General features: G+C 43.0%; 2 protein-coding genes across 3 annotated transcripts in view; both read left to right on the top strand.

Moving 5' to 3' along the window:
- LOC102192542 (putative nuclease HARBI1) overlaps positions 1 to 2,754 on the top strand; it is a 3,885-nt gene extending 1,131 nt beyond the window's left edge. Inside the window, exons 2-4 of the mRNA XM_005723688.1 lie at positions 626 to 1,174; positions 1,272 to 1,432; positions 1,844 to 2,754. Coding sequence (XP_005723745.1) covers positions 626 to 1,174; positions 1,272 to 1,432; positions 1,844 to 2,276 — 1,143 coding nt within the window. The 3' untranslated portion in view covers positions 2,277 to 2,754. The remainder of the gene's footprint in view (positions 1 to 625; positions 1,175 to 1,271; positions 1,433 to 1,843) is intronic.
- A 740-nt stretch (positions 2,755 to 3,494) lies between these two features.
- gna11b (guanine nucleotide binding protein (G protein), alpha 11b (Gq class)) lies at positions 3,495 to 22,098 on the top strand. Of its 2 annotated transcripts, none has more exons than XM_005723687.2 (7): positions 3,495 to 4,756; positions 14,797 to 14,981; positions 15,554 to 15,708; positions 17,009 to 17,137; positions 20,323 to 20,452; positions 20,567 to 20,720; positions 21,063 to 22,098. In XM_005723687.2, exons 1-7 carry the CDS (start codon positions 4,621 to 4,623, stop codon positions 21,251 to 21,253), a joined length of 1,080 nt encoding a protein of 359 aa, XP_005723744.1. In that variant the 5' UTR covers positions 3,495 to 4,620; the 3' UTR covers positions 21,254 to 22,098. The 2 variants fall into 2 exon arrangements, with proteins under 2 accessions (XP_005723744.1, XP_005723743.1); XM_005723686.2 differs by lacking the exon at positions 17,009 to 17,137 and adding an exon at positions 17,937 to 18,065 and having other exon boundaries at positions 3,498 to 4,756.
- The last annotated feature ends 1,004 nt before the right edge of the window (positions 22,099 to 23,102 follow it).

The following is a 23,102-nucleotide window of genomic DNA, read 5'->3' as shown; positions in this document are numbered from 1 at the left end:
GTGCGTGCGTGCGTGCGTGCGTGTCTATGTCTTTGGTATTTACCAGTACTGTTAATGTAGCATAGCTGTGGCATAAACTTACATTGGGTGGTGCTCTAATAAATGTGTTATGTAGTAATAATGTAATAAGCTTTATAGTGTATATTTCTAAAAAATCTGCTTCACCATTTGCATTTGTATATCAAATGAGCAACAATTTAAATTTGACAACTATCAAAAAATCTGTAAACTTCATCACTAGGACCAACTTCATATCTCCCCAGTTATTACATAATGTACTGGAAAATAATATTTTGTTACATGGGTAAACTCAGTTTAACCATTTGATTGTGCCAAAACCATATTAAATGTTGACATGTTATTACATGAGTCCAAGAATACAATATCCTCAAATTTTCTGCTATATCAACGGCAGCATGTTTAAAACAAGGGGCTTGCCAAAAAGGTGCTGACTTAATAGATCACTAAAATTACCTTTGTGGTAAATATGAATTAAAAAAAATTATCTGATTGAATAACTACTGCTGGGATCAAAAAAAGCAAACATTATGTTAAAAAATGTGACAGATTTTGGATATTTCAGAGGGAAGTAATTTTAATTTTGTTTTTATGTTTGTCTCTGTAGATGATGATAGCGGGAGGCGTCCGCTCCAATGCCCGCATCCGCACTCGTCCCTGGACCACCACTCCAAGCACAGACTGGTGGGAGCGGGTTGTCATGACAGAATTCCAGCCCTCTGATTGGCTGGATAAGTTTCGCATGAACCGAGAGACGTTCTTCTACCTCTGCGACAAGCTGAGGCCCCGCCTGGCTCGACGGGACACCAGTTTCCGCCTGGCACTGCCCGTGGAGAAGCGTGTAGCTGTAGCTTTGTGGCGCCTAGCATCCAACATCGAGTACCGCACCATCAGCGCCTTGTTCGGTGTGGGGAAGTCGACCGTGTGCAGGTGCGTTAGAGACATGTGTCACGCCATCGTGGCGCTCCTCAGCTCCATCTACCTCCGATCGCCAGGTGAGCAGGAGCTGGAGGATTCAGCTCAGCTGTTCCTGTCTCACTGGGGTTTCCCTCACTGCGTCGCTGCTATAGCAACACTCCACACAGCTATTATCACCCCATCAAACAACGCGTCTGACTACGCCAACCCCGCCGGCTGGCTCTCAGTCATGTCGCAGGTGACGAAAGCGCCCATTTATGTCACTGCAATTACAAGCTTGCGGGTTATCCAATCAGAGTCCGACTGTTTGCCTCTGTGTGCCTTCACTGTTTTAGGTGGCTGTTAGCGGTCGGGGGCACTTCTGGGATGTATGTGCCAGTTTCCCAGGCGGGACAGATCCAGCTGAGATCTTACAGAACTCTTCGCTATGGGCAACAGCCGCCGAGGGTGGACTCTCACCTGCCCCGCCACCTACCTTCATGGGAAAATCACTCAGGTAGAGTTAACAGAAGAAATTCAGTCACATTTTTCAGGCATTCAAGTTGTTTTTTTCCTCATGTATGTCAGGTTTTCACATGGCCTTTGTGTAACAAGCAAATGTAGACACTGTGATGTCATCCTTTAGTTGGATGACCATTTTTATTGTTGCCACATTGATGTTTTGAACCCAAGGACACTATAATCCTCTTTTCTGACTCTTATATTTACTGAGGTCACAGGGCAAAGGAAACCTAAGCTTGTTTTGCTATAAACTTCTGTACAACTGCACGTCTTTTTAATGTTGCCACCTGCTGGCCAATAAAGATAATGCAAATTTGCAAACTGTGAAATGTAGTAGTGTTGAGTGTTTTTGTCTATTTCAGGTGTTCCAGGCATTAAATAAATGACACTCATTTATCACATCCAGGTATGTGTTGCTGGGTGAGGCCTGTTACCCGCTCCAGAGCTGGCTGATGAAGGCCTATCCTGAGGAACAGGGCAGGACGGCGAGTCACGCGGCACTGACGGAGCAGCAGCAGCTGTTTAATGGACGGCTTGCCCGAGCGCTGCGCGTGTCTCAGGAGGCGCTGCTGAGGCTGAGGGCACGCTGGCAGTGCCTCAGCAAGAGGAATGACTGCGGACTGGACGTGGTGCCCACCATGATCCTGGCTTGCTGCATTCTGCACAACATGTGCGAGTCTCACGGAGACGCATTTAAAGCGGAGTGGCAGGTGGAGGTGGCCGAGGCGGAGAGTCCCCAACCCAGCCACAAACAGCTTCTCTCTACTAGCATGAACCAAAGTAATAATGAGGAAGTCAGGCAGCTCTTCTGTGACTATTTTGAAGAGCAAAATAGCTAAATAATTGAACACTTTTTTCCATGTGCAATTATACCTTTTGTTACATTACCAGCATGACTGGATTACTGAAATAAGAATCTCAATCTGTTGCTTTTTTTATATTTTCCTGAGCTCTTCTTGTGAGCCCACCCACACTAGAGACCATGCTTTTCCAAGAGTCTTTCTCAATGTTCAGCTTTAAATCCATCTGCCAGATTAGCCTTAAAATGTCACATTTCCCATACTGTGTGTTGGCAACAATCTTATAAAAGGCAGAGGCAAAGCAAGCATTTCTAAACATTACACTTATTTATGATGCACTTTGGTGAATGGGTTCCTTTTATTATTTTTTTTAATGGTAACAAGAAACTCCTGTATATGTTTTTGCTCAAATGCACTATTCATACAATAATTCAAACTACTACAAAGGCAATAGATTAAACCCCTGTGAGTTAATAATAACATTTATGATTATTTTATTAAAAAATAATAAAATTAGAGTAGCAGAAATAAAGAAATGCAAGAAAGAAATGAATTTGTCTTTTCATAATATCATGTTGTCTTCTTTAAAATATGTTGATGTAAATAAAATGGTTTAACAAGTATAAGAGACACATGTCAGCATAGTCAAAAAGAAAAGGTGGATTTATAACTTATGTTAATTGTTGTATTTGACATGCAATTTGGTTGTCAAGAAGCTGTGACGAGAGACAAGTGACAGTTTTTGAAGGTTTCCCTGGAGATATTTTGTATTTTAAATAATATTTTGGAACCCCTTTTCTACACTTGCCTCGGGACATGTTTAATTTACACAACAAATGCGTGTTCTAGTATTTTGTACAGGGGTTACTTTGAAATTCATGGGTGGGACAGAAATTGTCCTGCAATTGCAGAGTGGCCCATTTATGAATGCCAAGTGTCCTCATTTGCTTCATGGACTCAGTGAATGAATGAACCCAGTCTTAACAGGCGACACTTGCAATTCTACTATAAGGCCACTAGATGCCGCTGTTATTCCAGCACACTTGACGCTCTCTTCCAATACCCTGCAGGTTATTGATGGAAGGATAAGGAGTGCTTACATATTTAAGCGTTCCTATATATTCTAACATGTTATTAAGCTGGAGATAGCATATATGCAACAGGTGCTCTGACTTGGACGACAATAAAAAAAAAACAGCTTTTATCTGGTCATGCTTTTTAGGTTTAGCCTGCATCCGCATCTCATGGATCTAACTTGAGCCCACCCAGAGACCCGCCTCGTTCATTCAATTGGTCTGCCACGAACCTGTTTGGTGAAATCCGCCGTTTGTCAGTCAACACTACTGTATCCTCCTCCTCGCTTGGCATCATCCTGTTGTGTGCCCACCTAGTTCCAGCGACGAACGACCCGAAAGCTTTCTGCTTGAAGTGAATATATTTCTAGCAAAAGCCGCCGGCTCGGCACGCGTTTTTCAGATTTGTTTTCGGTCGTTGTCGTAGCATTTTATTTTATCGTCAAAATGAGCCAAGATGTAATAGGCTGCTGTGTAGTTATTGCTAGCTAGGCAGTCAAATTCCTTCAACCAGCAGCCTGCTGCTTCAATCACTGCGGGTTGACACATTTTAGCCGAGGCGCTGTTTAGTGAGCTAGCGGGCTAGCAGGGCAGCCTCCGTAGTCGTTACGTCTAATTTAGCCAGCGTTAGCTGATGTAGTTACTCGGAAAATAGGCGCAGTGCTGCGGTGTGGCTAGTGCAATATAGATTACCACTCTAATATTAGCCTGCTGACAAGGGGTCTTTACTTTTACAGACTAAACGGGCTTATCTAGCGTTGGGGAGAGTGCACAGATATCAGCTGTTACGGGTTCGGATGTGGCGACTCTGCGGTCTTAAACCACTTTTAGCGGATTGAGAAGATTAAATTAAAGAAGGTAGAATTGGATCTCCCAGTGACACACGAGGGGTTAATGATATAAACGGGTATTAAGTAGCTAATCTGTGGCAGCTGGAGTCATTTTAATATTAGCTGTATTAAGAGGCGTGCAGGCTGAGAGCATCTCGGGGAGGCCCCACCGTCTCCTGGCTCCCTCCTCCTTGTCCGAATCTCCCGTGATTTGCTGAGATCGCCCGGTTGAAGTCGCAGTTGCTCTCGGCCGGGGGGACAACTTGACAGCGAGGCCCCTTGGCTAGTCTCCCCCCCCACCCCCTCCCCCAGTCCTATCCATCCACTCGTCCGGTCCGACACTACTACTACTACCACCACCACCACCACCACCTCCTCGCTAGAGACAGAAGCGAGGAAACCGGGGTTCGGGAGAAGCTGAAACCGTGGGCAAGTGTTCGTTAGGTCCCGCCTGAACCGGGCTGCCAAAAACCAGAGGGGATGACTCTGGAGTCCATGATGGCTTGCTGCCTGAGCGAAGAGGCGAAGGAGTCGAAACGAATTAATGCAGAAATTGACAAACAACTCCGCCGAGACAAGCGAGACTCCAGGAGAGAGCTGAAATTACTGCTGCTCGGTATGTAGCATGCTAAATCCCAAACGCCCTTTTTAATAGCCATGTTTGTGTCGTTTATGTGGACAGCCAACCTCCTTGGGCCTTCTTGGCGATGCTAGCAGATATGCTGCTAGTTAAGGTTGCTAGCTGGAAGCCTGGTGTGATTATGAGTAAACGTTATGGCATGATTTTCCGAAATGCAGAGCTTGTTTTTGCAACTTGCGTTGGATTTGGCTATCTGGCGTGTGCAGGTGTGAATCTGCATGGCATGCCTAACCAGCGGATCCGTCTCTTTATTCGTGTGTGTGTGTGTGTGTGTGTGTGAGTGGATTTTGCATTGGCGTGCAGACAACAGGCTCATTTGGCATCGAAGTTGCGAAGATGTCACCGTTTGCAGGCGACCACATGTTAAGTTATGACTGTCTGATTCATCTCCCAGCTGCAAAACCGCTACTGTCGTTTGTCAGCAGGCGCTGGTTAACTGTGAAGATGGCCACTTGATTTAATCGGGGGGAGGAGGGGGGCTTTGAGTTGATTTCAATAGGTTGCATAACATTTGTACAACTGGAAGACCTTTCAGATCCCTCAGCTAGACCTTGTATGGTGCCCACTCATTCATTGTTACATTTCTGTTATTATTTAATGAGTAACTAGTGTCACAAATCTACACTTGCAGAGGACAAGGATACTGAGGGGCTGGCCCCCTCATCCTGGAGTCTAGCTGAGTAGGTTAGCTATTTTTATAGCAAGTGTGTGGGCAGGTGGGAGCTGCTGTTGGATAAGTTGCTCTGTACTGCATTGATTCATAGTTCTGTGGACACAAAAGGGAACAGTGGACTGTGCTTTCTCGAATGTACTCGCTTACCTACCATATTATAACAGACTAACTTCTTGTCCATTATGTGACCCACCCCCTTCCCTCCATGGCTACTTGAACTAATGCTTGGTGTAAGAGCTTGGGGAGGGGGGTTGTTAAAGGATTTTCCTTTTTTAGGACAATTGGAATTATCTAGGTTGCATCCTTAGTTTCAAAACGTTTGCTCCCATTTCACGCTCACTAAAAGCAGCCCTGGTTATTTGACATGTGTGTCTCCTTTTTATTTCCCTGGTGAGTACCTCAACTAGGTAAAGTAGGCCATTGATGGGACATAGTTTGCCGTGTGTCGTACATCTTCGTCTCTGCTGCACGTTCTTCTACCTGGCTGCCAAGGTGAGCAGGTGAGAAGGGGCGTTTGCTACTCATGCCTGGTGATGAGCTGGATTAATGGAGCTGATTCTAACAGCAGTCTTTTAAACAAACTTTTATGGGTGCATCAGTCTGAAGGACTGAAAGCAAGCGCAAATGGAAACCAGTCACGCTGTAAGTGGACTGTCCTGTGCAAGCTAAAGCTGTCAATGGACGGCTGGATAAGGACGTGTAAGGCAGGATTAGTCCTGGTTTTAATAGGCTTGGTTAAACACATCTGCTGCTCAGACTTTTTAAGGTGTCACTGACTCCTATTATCCCCCGGCATAATTCTCAAGCCCACAACACTCCGTGCGATCTCGGCCTCTCCACACCTCAGTGGAGGATGGAGACGGTCTCCGTTTTTGAACATTTAACCATCGCATTTCAAAATGGCTGCATTTATTTATTTAATTTTTTATTTTTATAAGGCTCCTTACAGTCTGCACTCATTTACCAGCTTGTACATACTGATCGCAGGAACCTGCTGTGGCAAAGCCCAGCCCTGACCTTTGGGAACAGTCTGGGGAATTTTTGCCAAGAAACTGCACAGGAGAGGTGGAATGATATTGAGCACCATCTCACATGATTGAGAAGTTTGTTTTTTTTTCCTTTTTTTTTTTTCCGTAATTGGCTACCCTGGATTTCAGCACGTACGGGATGTGTTCAACATGTCAGTTGATCTTCTACCCCACGGCTCAGTGTGCACAGCTTTAGCTTTAATATATAATGTGCAACTGCAGACTCCTGCAGCGTTACACATGAAATTAGTAGATATGCTTTATTAGGTAAAATATCACACAACCTTTTTGCTGATTTGAGCTTTAACATAATAGAGCAGCAGATTTCCTTGTGTATTTAAAAAATGAAGTGATTTTTGGCCCTACATTGACGGAAATATCAGGTCTGCAAGTTAAATGTAACTTTTGTGTGTGTAAATGGGGTCTAATTTACCCAGGCTTACTGTGCATTTTGTTTATCAAATGTCCAGTACAGTCAGGAAGATGCTTGAGACTTCTGTAAAACAAAGTAGCAGACTCTTTACCAGAAAAAAAAATGTTGAAGAATTGTTCTTGCGTGCAAGAAAACTCCAGCTTACTGACAATGAAATGCAGCCTGACATAAGAAACGGCAAATACTTGGCAAATTACCGTCCTAAAGCCCAATCTTAAAATTTATTTTTGCCTGCCCAGAAGTCTAAGATGATTCCGCTACCAGTAAGGTCTTCCTTCCATCCTTCCATCAGTCCATTTTCTCCCACTTATCCAATTCAGAATCGCAGTTGGGCTGGAGCCTATCCCAGCTGTCATAGCGTGAGAGGCACCCCGGACAGGTCACCACTCTGTCAAAGGGCGAGGGACGAACGATTGCTCACATTCACACCTACAGCTAATTTAGTCTAATAATAACTGGCTAATCGCCAGTTAACCCAGCCCTGTGCATGTCTGTGGAGTAACCAGGGAGAACCTGCAAGAAGAACTCCACTCAGAAAGTCCCCAGCCTGGAATTGAACTCGGGACCTTCTTGCTGCGAGGCAACTGTGCTAACCGCTGTAGCAGCTTCTCATGTTTGTTGTAGATCTGGAACCACATAATGCAGATTGGTAAAGTCTTGTAATTGTTTTAACTCTAGATTGATGTTACTGTAACTGCATATTGCATTCCTGTAACAGCGTTGATTTTCCTCTCACTAATGACAGTCCACCCTCCTTCTGTGCCACTCGCTTACTGGCAGGATTTGCTACATGGCCAGCGTGTATGTGCCAGAACAGTTATGTGGCTTGGTTACATCTTGCACCCGACCCAAGCACAAAGTTTCCAGTCTAAGAATACAGGGAGGTTAAATGTTATCATTGTTAAACTGCTAACTCTGAGAATAACCGCTCTGCCAGGGCTGCAGCAGTACCACAGTGTGGCTGCTTGTTGCATAGTGCCATATCAGGCCATACTGACAGCTTCCTGCTCCACAGACCAATGGTTTGCCTCTACTTGGTCAAAACAAAGTGAACTAAGAGCTGTGGCTTTTGCTGCATCGGGTAAATAAACTGCTGGAGCAAGCAAACGGTCAGTAAAGTGAGCTGTTAGGTTAAACATTTTAAGGTTTCCTAAAGTGCTTTTCCAGGATTTTTTTTTTTTTTTTTCAGAGTTCAAACTCCCAGACAGGCTGTCAGTTGGCATTTGTGTATGTGCCTGATTAGTGAAAAACATCCTTAAAAATAAATAAAGTCTGGCTGGGGCTAAAGTTAACTCTGACACCAAAAAGTTGTGGCCCTCTCTACGGCATATCATTCCAGGCATTGTTTAAGTCGTTTGCCAAGTACTCAGTGATTTCATTGTTCTTTCCTGTGTCAGCAGTACATCTTGTTATACCAGGTTAAGGCATCCTTTTTAGATGAGCAGTGTGATTGAACCAGGAAGGGGATCAAGGGTTAGGCTCACATTTATTGCTGACCTTACTTCTCCTGCCAAGCCATCTTATTTTGATCATATATGGCAATAGGGATTCCTAGATGGATGTGTGTGTGTGTGTGTGTGTGTGTGCGCGCACAGTTTTTCGGGGGGGCTTTAATGCCAGTGAATGTGAAGTTCTGCAGCTTTTCCTCAAATCCCCTTTATCATGGTCAGATCTAATGCTTTTTAAATATGAAGGTCGACGTAAGACGTGCTCTGCGTATCTGAGAGTTTCGAAAAATCTGTTTACCATATTTAGGCGATTAATTTTCCACAGAGATGTAAGATAAACTAATATGCACGATTAAAAACCCTTAAAATGTGACAATTGGTAATCTGTTCTCTCTGACAGTTCTTCATTTTATCTCATCGCCTGCAAGACTGACGCATCTACTTGCAAGAAAAAAGATCGAAAGCAAAAGCAGTTCTCACTAAACATCTTTAAGGCCTCGTACGTTCTGTGGGGAGACCCCAAACTGTACTTGACAAAACATTTTTTGTTATTTTCAGTGTTTTCCATCATATTTTTTGTGAATGTGTAAAGAAGACAGATATAAGGAGAAAGAGAAATCCACCCAGACTTCATTCCATTCATCTTTTTTTTTTCTCTGTCTTGTTTATGTGATGTCTTTTAGAAAAGGTTCACAGCCAGGTCTCAGAAAACTGCAGTGGGATGAGTTGATGAGGCAGTATATGTCAGGCTACATGTTATGTTTTGTATAATTTTGCACCTTTCTGTCTCCTGCTTGGTTAGGATGCCCAGTTTAAGTCTTTTACAGAGACGTACGTATGCACAAATTCACCATCGTCAAACTTGGATAGCGTCTCCTTTTACCGTTTTCTCAGCCAGCCTTGCACACGTTCCTTGTTTCGCTCTATGACACAGTGTCTTTTACACATTTTGCTCTCTAGCACGCAGATGAAAGTATACACACACACACACGCGTTCTTAAAAGAGGGTCATGGCAGGTTCTCTAGAGATTTGAGGCTAGATGGAGGCTGTCCCACATACTGCTTGCTTCCCCCCACAGTCCCCAGACAGGACGGGTACGTAGCCTGCCTTTCTGTTCTCTGCCAGCATCTTCAGTCCTCTCTGTGGTGACAGAGTGGCATGTTCATTCCTGTTTACTCCCACCAGCTGCCGCGTACAGTAAAGCCCACACTTCTCCCTCATCGCACCGTTTCAACTTCTGTCACTTCAATTTTCTGTTTCGAGTTGGATTTGGAAGGCTGTGCCACGCTTACGCTGTGCATAAAGTGGATTTGTTAAATAATTGTAGCAAATAGCCGTGGCGTACGTTTACTGCCCATGTGTGGACAGAGTGATGTTCTCTCTCGGTCTGTGATGAGATTCCCTAAAATAAGAACCACAGCTTAAGAAGCGATATCAATATCAAGGATTTGGCTGGTTTTAGTTGGAGCAGCTGAGCACACTGTGTGTTGTAGATTTTAAAAAAAGGAAAAAAAATACTCCTGCAAAGTGTTGAATCTTTTGTCGAGCGAGGTTTCTTTTATTCTTTCTTTTTCCTGCCATTTTTGTTGCTCACCCACTCGCACTCTGCCACTCAACACTCATTGCATACACACTGGTAAACAGACAAGGCCATCCTAAGATGGTGAGATGAAGACGCGTGAGAGTGTGTGTATTATGTGCAGCGCTTGCTATAGCACGCATGTTCGATTTACAGCTCCGACACCCACGTACGCGGAGCACTCGGCAGATGCAGAGGCATCGGCTCAAAGCCGTAGAGTTATACCGAGATTCTGACGGAAGGAAGCACAATGAACACAGAGCAAGCGGCCATATATCTGACAGGGAGAAATGGCCCTCCTTGCTGTGTCCTTTTTTTGAAGTCTTTGCAGGGAAAGGGGGTAGAAATGGGACATCACAGTGGAGGTAACATCCATGCCTTGAGGTTGACCACAGGATCTGTGTGTGTGTGTGTGTGTGTGTGTCCACAGTTGGTTAGGCAGGTGGTGTGTGTGTTGCATAGCTGCAGGCTGCCTTGGCTCAGTCCCTTTCCTTTGTACGCCTGAAAGAGGCCAATTTCCAAGATGAATATGTGAAAGCTTAAGACCCTCGCTACATTTTTGCTTAGCCTTCTCATTTTTTAAAAGTTTTCCCAGGTGCTGACAAAAGCGTATAATGCCTACATGATGCCAGTTTTGTCAGTATCTTAACCTTGACTGTGTTTATGCAGACGGTTTCTCCGTGCTGAGATTTGATTGCCACGTGCTGACTGAAAGGACCGTTGATAAACCCAGATAAACATGTGCTGTTCATAGCAATGGACAGTTATATTTTGGCGTGTGTGTTTTTGCATGCAAATTTACAGCAACGCCGATGACTTCCTGTTCATCGAAAGCAGCGACTCGTTTTGCATGGGGAGGTCAGGTTTAGCAGAAATGGGCACGCTTGTGAACAAGGCCCTGTGGCGGCTGCGTTTGAAGCAGGCTGGGAGATTTATAAGATGAGCAGACTGTGTAAACAAAGCAATGCCTTCGTGTAGGTGTGCGCGCACACGCCGGGGCTCAACCAAAACTGCTGCACCAAGACAGCAGTGTGTCAAGTCTATCAGGGGTTGTGTCACAAGCTGACATCAGTTGCGTTATGTAAAGGCTTATGAAGGCTATCCTGGCAATGGAATATACAGGTGTAGTGCTTGCTGCCTTTTTAGTTGATGGGGAGCTGTACTGCTTGCGTACTGTTATCATTTCAGCGCCTCTTTGTAATTTGGGTGTTGAGAGCAAGTTTTTGTTGTGTGCTTATTGTCATCGGGTTACCCTCGAGTGAGACTTTGGTTTTTTGGAACAAAGCTCATCGGTTCTGCGAAGAGAGTAGTGTTGGTGTGTGTGTGGGCTGTGTAGTGTACCTTGCACTGTTGCGCTGGGACACAATCTCCACTCTTTCTTTTTCGCTCTCTCTCACAGTACCTAGAAGAGAGCTCAGTGTGTGCGCGCGCCCGTGTGTGCGCGTGAGCTATTAAAAGGTGACCTCCTTTTTCTAGGTCATTACCAAAAAAGAATGGATGGATTCTAGTTATGAATATCCAAAATTCTTGACAGAGAGGGATGAGAATGGCGAGGCATATTTCTTGCCTCAGGGAGGTTATGAGGGGAGCGAGGGGTGGGGGCGTGTTAGTGGGGAAGAGTTGGTGAGGGCATGGAAATGGCTGTGGCTGGCACTAGTACAATTTTTGGGGAGGAAAAAGTGAGGACAGAGGCTTGTAGTGTGTTGTCTGGGGAAAAGAGGGACATGATAGTTAAGGGAACACAGCGGAGGGAGATCTTGTGATGGGGTCACGAGAAATAAATCAGACATTAGGCTGGAGAGTGATCTTCTTGCTCCTTCGGTGAGCCGGTCTGCAGTCATTGCCAATGCAGCCCTGTTGCAAAGAATACGCTCTCTGTGTTTGACTTCTTTTGTTAGGCCGACCAGCGTGTAGCTTTCACTGCAGTGCATTGATTCATCCAGGAGAAATGAAGATGGTGCTTTTTGCTTTTTTTTTTTTTTAAAAAAAACACTGAACTATAAAGCCTGTCTAGTCTGTTATCCTAAATTGGGCATTTTGTTGGATGAAGGAGAGCCATTTTCCCCTTATGGATAAAGACTTTAGATATAAGAAATATATTTTTGAGATTAAGCTGTTTCTTCTCCATTGACAGGAAAGTGATTATCTCTCCCATTCCTTTCACTGTCCTAAGGTGTCAGAACCCCCTGACCTCAGACCATACCCCCCTCTCCCGCCCATCCCAAATGTTCTGCTTAACCGAGGCCCTTCTTCTCTGCGGTGAACCAAAATATGAAGAGCACAGAGCGAGCCTGAGGGGCTCGCAGTTATATTTACTGTCTGCTACGAAAGAGAGGAGAGAGAAGGGGCGGATGGGAGGGGTTTAAAAAAGAAGAGGAAAAAAAGAAAACACAGGAACGCAAAAAGAGGGAGACAGAGGAGGGGTTGCTATGGTAACGGAAATATGGCTGCTCTTCAAAAACCTTGAATGTAGGTGGTGGTGAGATGAGTGTAGCCTATGTGTGGTTTTTTTTTTTTTTTTTTTGTTTTCCCACGTCTTTCGTCTTTCCCTCTCAGTTCTGCAGATATCATTGATGTGCTGGATCCTGTTTGATATCACTGAGAACTCAAATGCCATCAGCCTGTTTGTTTTTAATATTTATTTATTTTCATGGCCTGAGGGTAAGGTTTTTAGGCAGTATGCAGACCTTAGAGGGCTATTGTGAAATGTAGGTTAGGCCTAACAGACCACCAATCGAGTGGTTTTTTTTTTTTTTTAATTTTAATTTTTTTCGGGATATAGAAAGGCTTAAAGTGTTGTTTTTGTTGTCTTTAACTGAAGGAAGAGTATGCGACTCTGACGGTGAAATCAGGGATGTTTTGGTATCAAAAGGTACATTTTATCTTGGCTGTTATGATGTTTGAAATATTATAATAGTTTTACTTCCAAATATGGAATCAGGATTGCAGGAAAGAATCACGGAGTGAGTTTCGCCCTTTGCCAAAAGATGACAGCAGGGGTCGTTGTCAGAGGCAGTTCACTGTTAGATGCTGGATATAGTAGGGCAAGCTGTCTTAATTGTCTTCATTAAATTAGCTCATATTTCCTTCACTCATCCCTCCTCTTTTTTTTTTTCCCTAGAAATATTTTTTGAATTGTTTACTTGGCAAACTGTGGAGCAACTTCCTGACACTAGACAAAGAAGCTTTGACATATGTGCACCCCTAATGAGTTTAGTTAATCAGTTTGGAATGTCAGTCAAGGGATTTTATAACAAGTTGACTAAGGACTCGTATGAGCATCCCGTATTAATATCATTTTGAGAAAAACATTGTCTATCCTATTAATTACCTCGAATGTCAAGTAACTAAACAGAAAAACGGACTGCAGCATGTCTGAGTTCATGTTACAGGTTCGGCTCTGGGTCTTGGCAGAAATGAGGGGTCTGATTTTTCAATATGAAAATGGGACAGTTCAGTGGCATCGAATAGGACTGGGTAGTGATATAGATTAACACCTCAGTGACAACAGATGCGATTTTATTCACAATATATTTCCTCTTGTTGTTTTTTTACTATTAAAATCTTTGCGGCTTTCTGTGTGTAACACACTGGTAGTTCATTGCTGTGGCGGTGACACATGAAGAGCGAACCATAACATCTTGTCTTGTGGATTTGCCTTTTTTTCTTTTTTTTTCTTTTTTTTCCTCCCCTGTTATTTCTCATTTCTTGTCTGCCACGTTTATATGAATATAGACTAAGTAGTAGTGTATACTGTGATGAGTAATTTATAAGCTCTCGTACCCAGCAGCGAGCTCTAATGTGTCCTGGGTCTATCCCCAGGCCATTTCCTGATAGGACCTTACCTCACCTAAGGAAGTGCACATCAGGCATCCCCTTACCCGGCTCATTTCAATGTGGAGGATTAGCAGCTTTAATCTCGGCTCCTCCCGAACAATCAACCTCCTCAACATGTCTCAAAGGGAGAGCAGAGATACTCTTTGGAGGAAGCTGATTTCTGCCACTCGTATCTGCAAGCTGATAGTAATTGGTGAGGGTGGGAACATAGGTTGATCTGTAAATTGGCAACTTCATGTCCATGCTCAGCTCTTTCTTCACCACAGTAGATCGGCACCACTTGCATATCATTGCTGATACTATAGCAATACATCAGTTAGTGTCCCGCTGCACAGTCCTCACTCTTACACACGGTCCTAAGTTACTTTAATTCTTCCACTTGGGTAAGAAATTCATCTCGAGTTTAGATTGGGTGGTCCACCCTTTTTCCAGCTGAGAAGCATGGCGTCAGCGGTAGAAGTACCAATGTGAACCAGACTCTTAAGACAGATGAACATGGAGGAATTGGTTGGTAACAACAACAAGCAAGTACCCATACTCCCACAGGACACCTTAAGGAACACAGTTGAATGTTTTCTCGAAGTCCACAGAAGACTTATCAACTTCCACTGCACAAATTTATTGGCAGAGCATTGGCATCGGCTCATTATCCTTAACTGCCATTGGCTATTTTCAAATAAATAGTTGACCTGTCAGTTCTGGATATCTTATGTTCAGGTATGATTGAATTTGTGTTCAGTCAGAGGTAGAGAACTAAAAGGAAAGCTAAGATTTTTGTTTCCTTGGCACATGTGAGACTTTCTCTTACTGTGCTCTTTACCAGTTTGGTGTTGCCATTTTTTTGGATTATACTAGAGTAGCTTTGCATGATCTAAAGTTCAAACTAATCCCAATTCATCTTTTACTTTGTCTTGATCGAGCCTCGGTCTGCTTACTGTTGCAATTTTGCTTTGATTGGGGACCCTCACGATAGGTGTTACCCACACTGCAACTATGATCCTGTGTCTTTGTGCTCAGGTACAGGAGAAAGTGGCAAGAGCACCTTCATCAAGCAGATGAGGATCATCCATGGAGCTGGATACTCTGATGAAGATAAAAGAGGCTTCATTCGACTTGTTTATCAAAACATCTTCACCTCCATGCAGTCCATGATCCGCGCCACTGAGAACCTCAAGATCCCCTACAAATATGAAGACAACCGGGTAAAGGCTATTGTGGTTTTCTCCTGTTAACTTTTATTATTTTAAAAGAGCTTCCATGCCTCTGTGCAATGAGGATTTTGTAAGATTCCCTAAGAAATCGACTAGTGCAGATTTATTTATATTGCTTTCTTTTATAGGGACGGGTCAGGAATGAAATTTATTAGTTCGTCAAAAGTGAAACTGAAGCAGTGTAGCCCCCTTTTTTTTTTTTTTTGGACGACATCCTCAGTGCAGATGCCATTTTCTTTCTCAGAGTTTGACCAACTGTCTTTTTTAAAATCTTTCCAAGAAAGAACTTCTGGCACGCAAGAAGTGATGCATTTAGTTTGTCTAGCAGAAACATTATCTTTGGAAAAAGTAGAATAGGTGGGTGGTTGGGCTCGGATGTTTGGTCTAAACAGACAGTGGAAAAAATCTGCTGTTTGCAGAAATATCAAAAGTCTACAGCTGAAAACTGAAATGACTGGATAATTCTTGTAGTTTTTAAAAAATCAGATCTATATTTCTGTTTGCTGTGTTGTGGCCATGTATGTCAGATCTTTTGTTACTTACTTCACCTTTTGTCTTCCCAGGCTAATGCTATGCTTGTGAAGGAGGTGGACATTGAGAAGATCAATAGTTTTGAGCAACCATACATCACAGCTATTAAAACCCTGTGGGCTGATCCAGGAATCCAGGAGGCCTACGACCGTCGCAGAGAATACCAGCTCTCTGACTCCACAAAATAGTACGTCTTTTCACCTCGCTTTGCAGACGATGGTCATGGTATCTGTGTAAAGTTTCAGAATGTTATTTATGAGCTGCGTGTAATTTTTGTCTGTAATGCTGGTTTGGGAACATTTGTCACCTATTTAACCATTTTATTTTTGGCCTTGTGTAAGACCCATCTTGTTTGGTATCCGTTTTAAATTACTATAATTTAAGTGTAGTCGATGACTGATGTATGTTTTTTTTTTTTTTTTTTTTTTTTTTTTTTTTAAATGAAAAATAAATCTGTTCCCAAACCTGCATTAAAAATGTTGCATTGGTCTCATCTCATGTGAAAATGAAATGAGACCAACCAAGAAACGAGAAATATGATGCGGGGGTGCCTGTGCTTAATTAATGTGAGACTGAGCAGCTGCAATATAAAGAGCTGTTTCACTAAATTCAAGGTCATTGTTTCTCTCTGCGAAGCTAGGTTCAGCCTGACGTAAGTTTAAAAATATATATTTCATGATTTTGGGGGGGGAACTGACACTGTGTGTAGCAGGGACACAGTTGTCTTCAGAGGTCAAGATGCTAATTTTCAGAGTAATTAAGGTGTGGTTGGATGTGTGGGGTTGGTGTCAGGTTCTGTGTGGGTTTCGGTGTATATGCTGGGCAGAGCAGCACATTAGCCTTTTGTCCACTGGAAAATTTGGCTGACAAATTACAAAAATCTCCTGTTTATTTGACAATCTGTCATGAAAATGGCACTATTTAGCTTTTAATTGATATTAGTGTAATTAGTTGTACGAGGAAAAAAAAGACTTGTTATTGGAGAGAGACTGATTTCACTGGCCCATCCAACTAAATAAGAATAAACACTGAAACCACTATGGAGCCCCTTATTTTACCCTGAGCTTGAGCTTCATGCAGTCATCAGTGAAAACACACTAAAGTAAGTCTTACAGTAGCTTCCAATTTCTGTGTCCAGATTGGCTAGAAACGGTGCCATTTGTCTTTAGAGAAAAGATGCACTGCTAGTAATTGTTTAAAAAAAGAAAAGAAAAAAAGAACTTGGTAAGGTGTACACCCTTTGTGTCACAATACATGACTCCAGGGTGCAAAGCCAAAGGCCATCGCTCACTCTTTAGTGCCCCCTGGTTGTGCTTGCTCTGTACTGCAGGTCAAGTTTGTGTGCATGCAGATGCGTTTGCAGTTTGACATCAAATATGTAAGGTTTGTATTTGTTTAAGCATGCGTATGACAGAATGAAATGCAAGTAAATCATTGAATGATGTCTTCAGTTCAGTGTTATCCACACTGTTCGTGTATATCTCCAGTTACCTTAGTGATATAGACCGTGTGACTGCGGAGGGTTATGTTCCCACCCAGCAAGATGTACTGAGGGTCCGTGTTCCCACCACGGGTATAATAGAGTACCCGTTTGACCTGGAGAACGTCATCTTCAGGTACTCCCTCAAGGCACCAGGACTGCAGCGTCACCATGACTAGAGGACACAAACCACTGATGACTGTCAGTGTAAAAGAAGTAGCTCAGAATCATTTATTTCCAAAAAAAAGATTAAAGTTGGGACAAACAATACTAATTGTTTGTCCCAATGAGGCTATCAGTGGTTTGTGTGTAGCATCGTCTTCTAGTTCTGGCCCCAAGGGGAAAGGAGAACCTAAGGCCAGACATGTTGCACTGAAGGGAGCAGCAACAAAGTACAGATAAAGAAGGATTAGGCAGAGATGTCAAAGATTCTCCAGGAATTTGTCATGAAATATTAGACAATTGGATGCACATTGAAAGGCAGAAGAATTTAACCTTTAAAGAAACAAAGGGGAATATGTTTCCCGTTGTCCTTGATGTCAGACTTGTCCAATCCTTGTTTATCTGATACAGGTGCTGCTGTTTCCACTGCTAAAGTCACTGCTGCTGTCACCGATGCCACCTACACTGTCTGCACCACCATATTCCACAAATGTCTTGACCTCAGTGTCCATGGTCAGTTAAAGATAAACTGCTAATGTCAAAGCTCTGGGAATAGTGTTGGTGGAGCAGTGGCACTAACACCTTTTTGTTTCTGTGATGCGGCCTTCTCTGTGAGTCTTCTTCAACAGGACTGATCCACACTTTCCTGGAATGGCTGTGGTGTTGCGGTAATTGCCTGCCACGCTTTATATAACTGTTTTCCTGTCTCTCCCCTCCCTCTTTTTATTTTTTATTTTTTTTATATTCCTTTTTCCTGACTGGCTCGTTTGTAGTTATCTTTCGGATCTGGATCGTATTTCAGATTCCAACTATCTTCCCACACAGCAGGATGTACTCAGGGTGCGCATCCCCACTACAGGAATCATAGAGTACCCCTTCGACTTGCAAAGCATCATTTTCAGGTAGAAAGACGGCTGTTTTGGCTGCGTCCATTCATGTTTTGTCGTGACGTCATTAACTCATTTGATGTTTTATTTTTATTTTTCTTCTCCCCTAAGTCCCAAATAAACCATCTATTTTTTCCTCACAATGACTGAAAATAACTCAACACTTTTGATTTATCCATGCGGGTTCTTTGTCTGTATCCCATCCCATACTCTCTTCAATCATTAAAAAGTAGAAGTTGTCATCTTTTTACAGTCTCCCATAGTTGCGTACCTACCTGGCGCTATGAACAACAGTCACATGCACACAAATCACAGTCCCCTAATGAAACAAAGTCCTACATTTTGGTGCCCGGTCTCTGTAAATGGGTCACCTCCTCTATTCCTCTTCCTCTCCGGCTGGCAGAAGAAACGAGGTCGTCCTCTCCGCGGTGGAGGAATGTTATTTCGGGCAGCAGGTCCTGCAGGGCCTATATTGGCCCTGGGTCTCTGTGGACCACTGTGGACTGGGCCACCACCAGGGGGCACCAGTGAGCTGTGACTTTAAGCTTATTTGTACGACTGCTCTGAAGGCAAGTACCTGTGCATCCAGAGGTGCTTGAAAATACTCTGATATAAATTGGAGAGATGCCATTTATCTGCTGTTTCATCAGGCAAATGTTCTTGACTTCAAAGATTTAATTAAATCAATTGTCACAAAGGGGCTTAATGAAACTGGGACCTACAGTCCCAGATGAGTGAAGGCTGACCTTGTCAAGGAGAAGCTCAAGAAACCTGAAACCACATGAGGACTCAGAGTATCTCTTAGGTTTAATCTTGACTCTAAATGCTATGCCTATGACTGGCTTCAGACTTTTTTTTATTTTTATTTTTTTATTTTGGCTTACCTACTGCCAGCACATGTGCTGAAATCAAACTGAAATGCAAATTTTTATTTTATTTTGTAATTTGCCTTCCATATCTTTGCTTCCAACACGCTCTCGGCTCTGCCTCCTGTCCTCTGTCACGTCCCCCTCCCCAGCTCTTGTTTTATCCTGTCTTATGTCTCTCTGGTGTCCTTTTTGTCTTTGACTGTGCTTCAAAGCATTTACAACTGTTATGTTCTACTCTATCGCACACACTGGGGAAGGGTGAGAAAGCTTTGTAGTAGTGAAAAATGTGTTATGAGCTTCTATTTTCAACATGACACACAAACAGAAGTACAGACTAATCTGTTATCAACTAAAACGGTTAACTGTTGCTAGGGCCATAAAGAGTTTCAGGTGAATATGCCACAATACGCTACTAACTATATGAGACTACTGAACAGTTAAAATTCACCTATGCACCCACCTGTGCATGTTAGTGGTCTATAATACCTGTTACATACTGGGTGGGGTTAGCAATACTGAGGAGGCAACAATTTCTTGTATGGACATAACTGGAATGACTGTTTTTTGTAGTTTCTTTGGTTCATGTTTGTAACTTGGGCATTTAGCAAACAATAAAAGTAACACAACTTCCTAAGTTCCTTCCTGTTTCTATTGTCTGTCTTAAATGGAAAGCTTGCCTGGTGGCGTGCATGACTCGCACACAACAAAAACACGTGCACGCTCCACATCTGTGTCTGTGTGTGGGTTTTTTTTTGTTTTTTTTTTTGTTTTTCCTGTATAGAGAGATCTGTACACTGATACACTTGAAAGTATTTCAAAGAAGATGTTGAATCCATCAGGGTTCTTGTTTCAGCAACTTTAAAATGAAGTTAATAGGACCAAATCTTTTAACAAATGGTCAGGACCCAGAATAAATGTTGGGCCTATTTCTGCTGTCTCTTAAAAATGACAGTGAAAATATGCTTTGGTGGGTCCCTGGATGAAAGGCTGAATCTTTTATGTAGGTCATATGCAGAAAATGTTTAAGGGGGATGTACTCCAGTGAGAGAGTTCTTCTGTTACGCAAAATGGAATGAAACAGAAGTGTATCTTGTTGAAAAGGCCAGATTATTAAGTTGTGTATTAGTAATTCATAGAATATGCAAGATTTACGCTTGTGTGAGTTCACTAAATGCGTCTTGATGGATTCAAAATCTTTGCATAATCTGTAAGAATAAGCTTCTCAAGCCTTGCTAGAGTGCGAGGACTCTTGAGAGCTTAAACTTTTGTTTAACACTAAGCACTCTTTTAGTTCCATTAATCACTTACCATAAACTAGGCCACCCAAACTTGCATGCTAATTTATTTTTCCCCCCTTCTTTTTTTTCACTTTTTATCCTCCTTCGCCTTCATCCTGCCATCAGGATGGTAGATGTAGGGGGCCAGAGGTCAGAGAGGAGGAAGTGGATTCACTGCTTTGAGAATGTCACTTCCATTATGTTTCTTGTGGCGCTGAGTGAGTATGATCAGGTCCTGGTGGAGTCAGACAATGAGGTAAGTGCGACAAATGGTTTGTATTTAGAGTATTCTGGATATTTTAGTCTGAAGATGACTTCAATATTGACGCCAAATTAACATTCTGTTTCTGCTCAACACTGTTCTCATCAGAACCGCATGGAAGAGAGTAAGGCTCTGTTCAGGACTATCATTACCTACCCGTGGTTTCAAAACTCCTCTGTCATCCTCTTCCTTAATAAGAAAGACCTGCTAGAGGAGAAGATCACCTACTCGCACTTGGTGGACTACTTTCCCGAGTTTGATGGTGAGATCATCTACGTGTTTGTGTTGAGTGATTGACACATGCGTTTGGTTCCTGCTAGAAATCAGACTTGTCACAATATCATCGCTTTCGATTGATATTCAGATGAGGGATTTAAAGATGTGCAGTGTTGGTTATTCTGTCAAAGACATGGATGATAGCAGTGTTAATAAAGTGATAAGCATCATATGTGCCAGTGTGATGTTAGTAAAACTGGGTTTGACTCAGCTGAGCTAATCCACAAATCAGTTTGAAGCAACTTTTCCTTAGTGTGGACCAAAGTTGTGAAGGTGACTTGAAGTACAATGCACACTCGCACATCCTCACCCATTTCTGCATTTTTAGGTCCCCAGAGAGATGCACAGGCGGCGCGGGAGTTCATCCTCAAGATGTTTGTGGACTTAAACCCAGACAGCGACAAGATCATCTACTCTCACTTCACTTGTGCCACGGACACTGAGAACATCCGCTTTGTGTTTGCAGCTGTCAAAGACACCATCCTACAGCTCAATCTCAAAGAGTACAACCTGGTGTGAGGGCTCAAATGCGACGCACATCTCCTCCCCCACTGCACAAATGCACACCTCTTTGGGAATGTGCCGTCAGCTCCACATGCATTACACAGCACATCACTCCAGCTCACATACACAAACACACACAGCCGCAGATGTGCTCGCATGCACGCACACAATCCCTCCCCCAACAGAACCGTTTTTTTTGTTTGTTTTTTTTCTCCCCCTTTCTCCCAGTACAGTGAACCCACAGATCCTCCCACCTGCAGACGTTGCCCCTCTTCTTTCACCAAAGCCTCTTCCTCCTCCTCTCGGCAGCTTGCTGTGTTAGTCTTCAGTCCTCCCAAAGCTGCTCTGTGTGTGTGGGTGTGGATTTGGCCCCGGCTGCTGGCTCTGGCACACAAACCTTTCACACGAGCTATACAGTGACTGGAGGGGATTTTGGTGTGAGTGCGTGTGTGTGTTTGTGTATTGGGGGCATCATTGATTAGAGAGGATCTGTGTTTCGGTGAATAGCGGCATCATACCCCCTGGCCCTTCGGAGTTTACCTTCAGCGGTGCGAGAGCAGATCCTCCGTCGTCTCCTTTCCACGCTCCTGCCAGTGTGGAATTAACAGAGTTCCATATTTTCTGACACAATCTGAGGACCTGAGAGATACTTCAGAGCGACTCGGTGGGGGACGGGACTGAGGATTCTGTCTCAATCTTGCGTCTATGAATGTACCCACCAGTGTGAGCATCGCAATCACAAAAAATAGAAAAAAATATATATTATGAAGTAAATGCATATGTAAACACTTAAAACATGAAGGGGGGAGGGGGTCAGGGAGCAGGAGATGGCTAATCAAAATCTGTTAATTGCTGAGATTAAAAAAAAAAACACTTTTTAATGTATTTAACAAGTATGATTAAATGGAGTGGTTGTAAGAAAATTTTGCAAGGCGACAAAAAAATTTAAAGAAGCAACCAGAAATTTACATGACAATAGGTATCCTTTTAAGATCTTTTTCTTTTTTATGTTTAAGTTGATCACATGCTTCCCCCCTCCAGATGTTATCTATATGGATTCACAGGAACAATCTTCCAAAGTATCATCAGTGAATCTGGCTCCACTGGTACCCATCCAATGCCCCATTATGAGACACTAAGTAGCGGGTGAGAGGACAGCTGCTTTCAATGAGGCTCTGCTCTGATTGGTGGAAGCGGATGCGGAGGGGAGCTGATGTCATCAGTGTTCAGAGCACATCTGCAGCTCGGGCTGCGAGTAGCTTAATTCCACAAAAACAAAAAAAGCTGCAGTGCCCGCACTCTAAGGCACGAGTAGAATCCATGCGGTAACATCTGATGACATCACTCAGCCGTCCAATCAGACACACTTCCTATAACGGGAGGTGCTTCTGTTTACTTTCCTTAATTTGTTTTTTTAAAACTGTATAGTCACTTTGTTTATAAAAAGAAAAAAAAAAAAGATTGCTTAATGTTGAGTGATTTAGAGGAAGGGGTGGTTATGAACCTTTCACAGAAAACACTAAAGTCTGCAAATGTTTGTGTATATCTGTTTGTAAATACATATACACAAAACACTCCTGTACAGAAACGCTCTGTGGTACACCATCTTTGGCCAAAAAAAAAAACCAAACGTACAAAAAAAGTATTCACATACATATTTTTCTTTTGTGTTTTTCCTATGAATTTATGGTAGTATTGATACTGTGATTATGGATTTTTGTTCACTTGATTAATAGGACTACACGCAGCTGATTGGTGTTTAGGAAACAAGCGGCAAGGGAGCAAGAAAGGGGGATTTACTCCCAACCAGCCTCAGAACACCTCACTACTCCATTAGCTCTGTCTCTAGAGTTATTCTAACTAG

This window comes from Pundamilia nyererei, unplaced genomic scaffold (genome assembly GCF_000239375.1).
Source record: "Pundamilia nyererei isolate P.nyererei 1_Seehausen unplaced genomic scaffold, PunNye1.0 scaffold00010, whole genome shotgun sequence".
Classification (NCBI taxonomy): Eukaryota; Metazoa; Chordata; class Actinopteri; order Cichliformes; family Cichlidae; genus Pundamilia; species Pundamilia nyererei.
This window is presented reverse-complemented; position numbering and strand designations above follow the sequence as displayed.

Bases quoted from the DNA above. Each gene is read 5' to 3' on its own strand.
- gna11b (XM_005723687.2), top strand. From the start codon at position 4,621: ATGACTCTGGAGTCCATGATGGCTTGCTGCCTGAGCGAAGAGGCGAAG. The intron at 4,757-14,796 runs GTATGTAGCATG...CTTTGTGCTCAG, and splicing joins GCTGAAATTACTGCTGCTCG to GTACAGGAGAAAGTGGCAAG. The intron at 15,709-17,008 runs GTACGTCTTTTC...GTATATCTCCAG, and splicing joins CTCTCTGACTCCACAAAATA to TTACCTTAGTGATATAGACC.